Source organism: Acinonyx jubatus, chromosome D1 (genome assembly GCF_027475565.1).
Source record: "Acinonyx jubatus isolate Ajub_Pintada_27869175 chromosome D1, VMU_Ajub_asm_v1.0, whole genome shotgun sequence".
Classification (NCBI taxonomy): domain Eukaryota; kingdom Metazoa; phylum Chordata; class Mammalia; order Carnivora; family Felidae; genus Acinonyx; species Acinonyx jubatus.
This window is the reverse complement of record NC_069390.1, coordinates 92016522-92018879: the sequence shown is the minus strand read 5'-3', so window position 1 is coordinate 92018879 and position 2358 is coordinate 92016522. Positions and strand designations below refer to the sequence as shown.

The following is a 2358-nucleotide window of genomic DNA, read 5'->3' as shown; positions in this document are numbered from 1 at the left end:
GAGGTACATGTGTGGCCATGAGCAACCTACAAATATTTATGAGTCCCCAGTGTGTAACGCAACACATGAAGGGCTAGATTAAATTATTTCTTAGGCTTATTCAAGAGTAGCCATCTATGACTGTGGAAACTATTTTCATAAAACAAATAATGATTAGAATAGTTAGGGTAGAGTAAGGAGTAGAGGGAATAATTATACTTCAGAACAAGTTAAATTTTTCCCTCTAAGTAAAGGAGAACAAGCACTGGCATTTGTTTCCCTCATTGAAAAGAAAAAGAAACACTCTGGCAAACAAAGCTTTGGATCTCCTTTCTCAATCATTTTCACACGAAGAATTTTCTGACTAAGGTCTTCTTCAGGGCAACTTTGACATCCTTGTTCCTCAGACTATAGATTAATGGGTTGAACATGGGCACCACAGCAGTATAGAATATGGAGGACACTTTCCCCTGGTCAAGGGGTAAAATAGAAGGTGGTTTGAGGTACATAAAAGCTCCTGATCCAAAGAAAAGAGATACCACAATTATATGGGAACTGCAGGTACTGAAGGCTTTGGATCTGCCCTCAGTAGAACTAATATGGAGAATACTAGAAAGAATGAAACCATAGGAGATAAAAATGGTCACAATGGGTACCCCAATGCCAATGGTCACAACAATGAAGACCACCAGCAAATTTATGTAAGAGCTGTTGCAGGAGAGCTCAAGGAGGGGAATGATATCGCACATATAGTGATTGACGAAGTTGTCAGCACAAAAGGTTATAAACATTATGTTTCCCATATGGGCAACAGCTCCAAACACTCCCATCCCATAAACACCTAACAAAAGGAGTGAACACACCTGAGGAGACATGGTAACTGTGTATAGCAGTGGTTTACAGATGGCGACATAGCGGTCATATGCCATCGCTGACAAGATGTAGGATTCAGAAAACACAAAGAAACAGAAGAAAAAAAACTGAGTCATACACCCTGCATAGGAAATGATGTTTCTCTTTGCGACAAAACCCATTAGCATTTTAGGGGTCAGAGTCGTGGAGTAACTAACATCTATGAAGGACAAGTTGAAGAGGAAAAAGTACATGGGAATATGAAGGTGAGAATTCAGCCCAATCAGGGTTATCAGGCCCAGGTTCCCCACCACAGTGACCATGTAGAAACCTAGAAACAGGAAGAAGAGGGGCATCTGGAGTTCTGGCTCATCTGTTAAGCCTGCGAGGATAAACTCTGTCACAGAGGAGGCATTATCTGTAGCCATTCTCCTCTAGGAGAGTCTGTAAGGGAAAAAGAAGAGTCACTGAGACAAAGAGAGAAGCCACACACCATGGAATTTAAGGGGCTGACATGGAGAAGAAAAGAATGGGAACATTTACTGGCACTGTTCTAAAAGTTGTGTGGCATTATGAGTATCCCCATTTCACAGATGAGGACACTGGACCTAAGTGACTTGCACAAGTCCTGATGCTACTAAGTTACAGCAGGAGGTGAACTCAGGTGGTCTGGCTCCTGGGCTTTGAGCTTTTACCCACTCTGCTAGAGGACAGACCAGGGCAGGCAGGCACTCACCCTCCTCTGCTTGGAGTCACAGTGCTGTTCTCCACTGGCTCTCATCCATCTCTTTCATGGAGACTCAACTGGCCCTGATGAAAAGCAAGTGACAACCCAGAGCTCAGACCCTCTGCTTCTGCTTCTCTACTTTGAGGAGCGAAACCTCTAATTTATCTTGCTGCGCTGAAGAACTTGATCTTTGATTGTGGCTTTGCTGCAAGTCTCTTGTCCAAATTCCGGGGATGAGACAGCATCCTTTCCAAATGCCCATGGATAACAAGAGACTAATCTCAGTGACGTAGTTACAGAGACTCCCTCAGGATCACTGCTCCAGAGACCCCCTTCCCAAAGGAAGAAGAAATGTTTGTTTACCCCCTTGGTAATGCTTGATGTGGCTTCCAATGATCCTTTCATTCTGGTTACATCTTTTTAAGATTAAGAGCAAAGCCTTATGGGCTTGCCTCCTTGTATTGAGGACTTACTGTGTACCTAGCATTGTGTAGATCCAGCACCCTTATACTAAAACCAAGTGTCAAAACCAATGTACAAATAATATTACCTTTTTATTCCTCACCACAACCTTATAAATTAGAACTATTAATTAATCCCTCCTCTAAAGTGAGAGGCACACAGACTACGAGGTTCCAGAATCTTGACTCAAACCCTAGTCTGTCCAATTCTAAGCTTCTTAGTCTTCATCACTAAACATTCAGCCTCCCTCTAAGTGACCATGAAATCTCTGAAGCAGCATTTTTACTTAGAAGGATCTCATGAGAAGCTTTATTGATAAAAACAAGCACTTAGATAAC

The 2358-nt window shown here is 42.4% G+C and overlaps 1 protein-coding gene across 1 annotated transcript; it reads right to left on the bottom strand.

Moving 5' to 3' along the window:
* Positions 1–323: 323 nt before the first annotated feature.
* LOC106976612 (olfactory receptor 8B12-like) lies at positions 324–1319 on the bottom strand. The gene has a single exon (XM_015074037.3). It carries the CDS (start codon positions 1257–1259, stop codon positions 324–326), a length of 936 nt encoding a protein of 311 aa, XP_014929523.1. The 5' UTR covers positions 1260–1319.
* Between the last annotated feature and the right edge of the window lie 1039 nt (positions 1320–2358).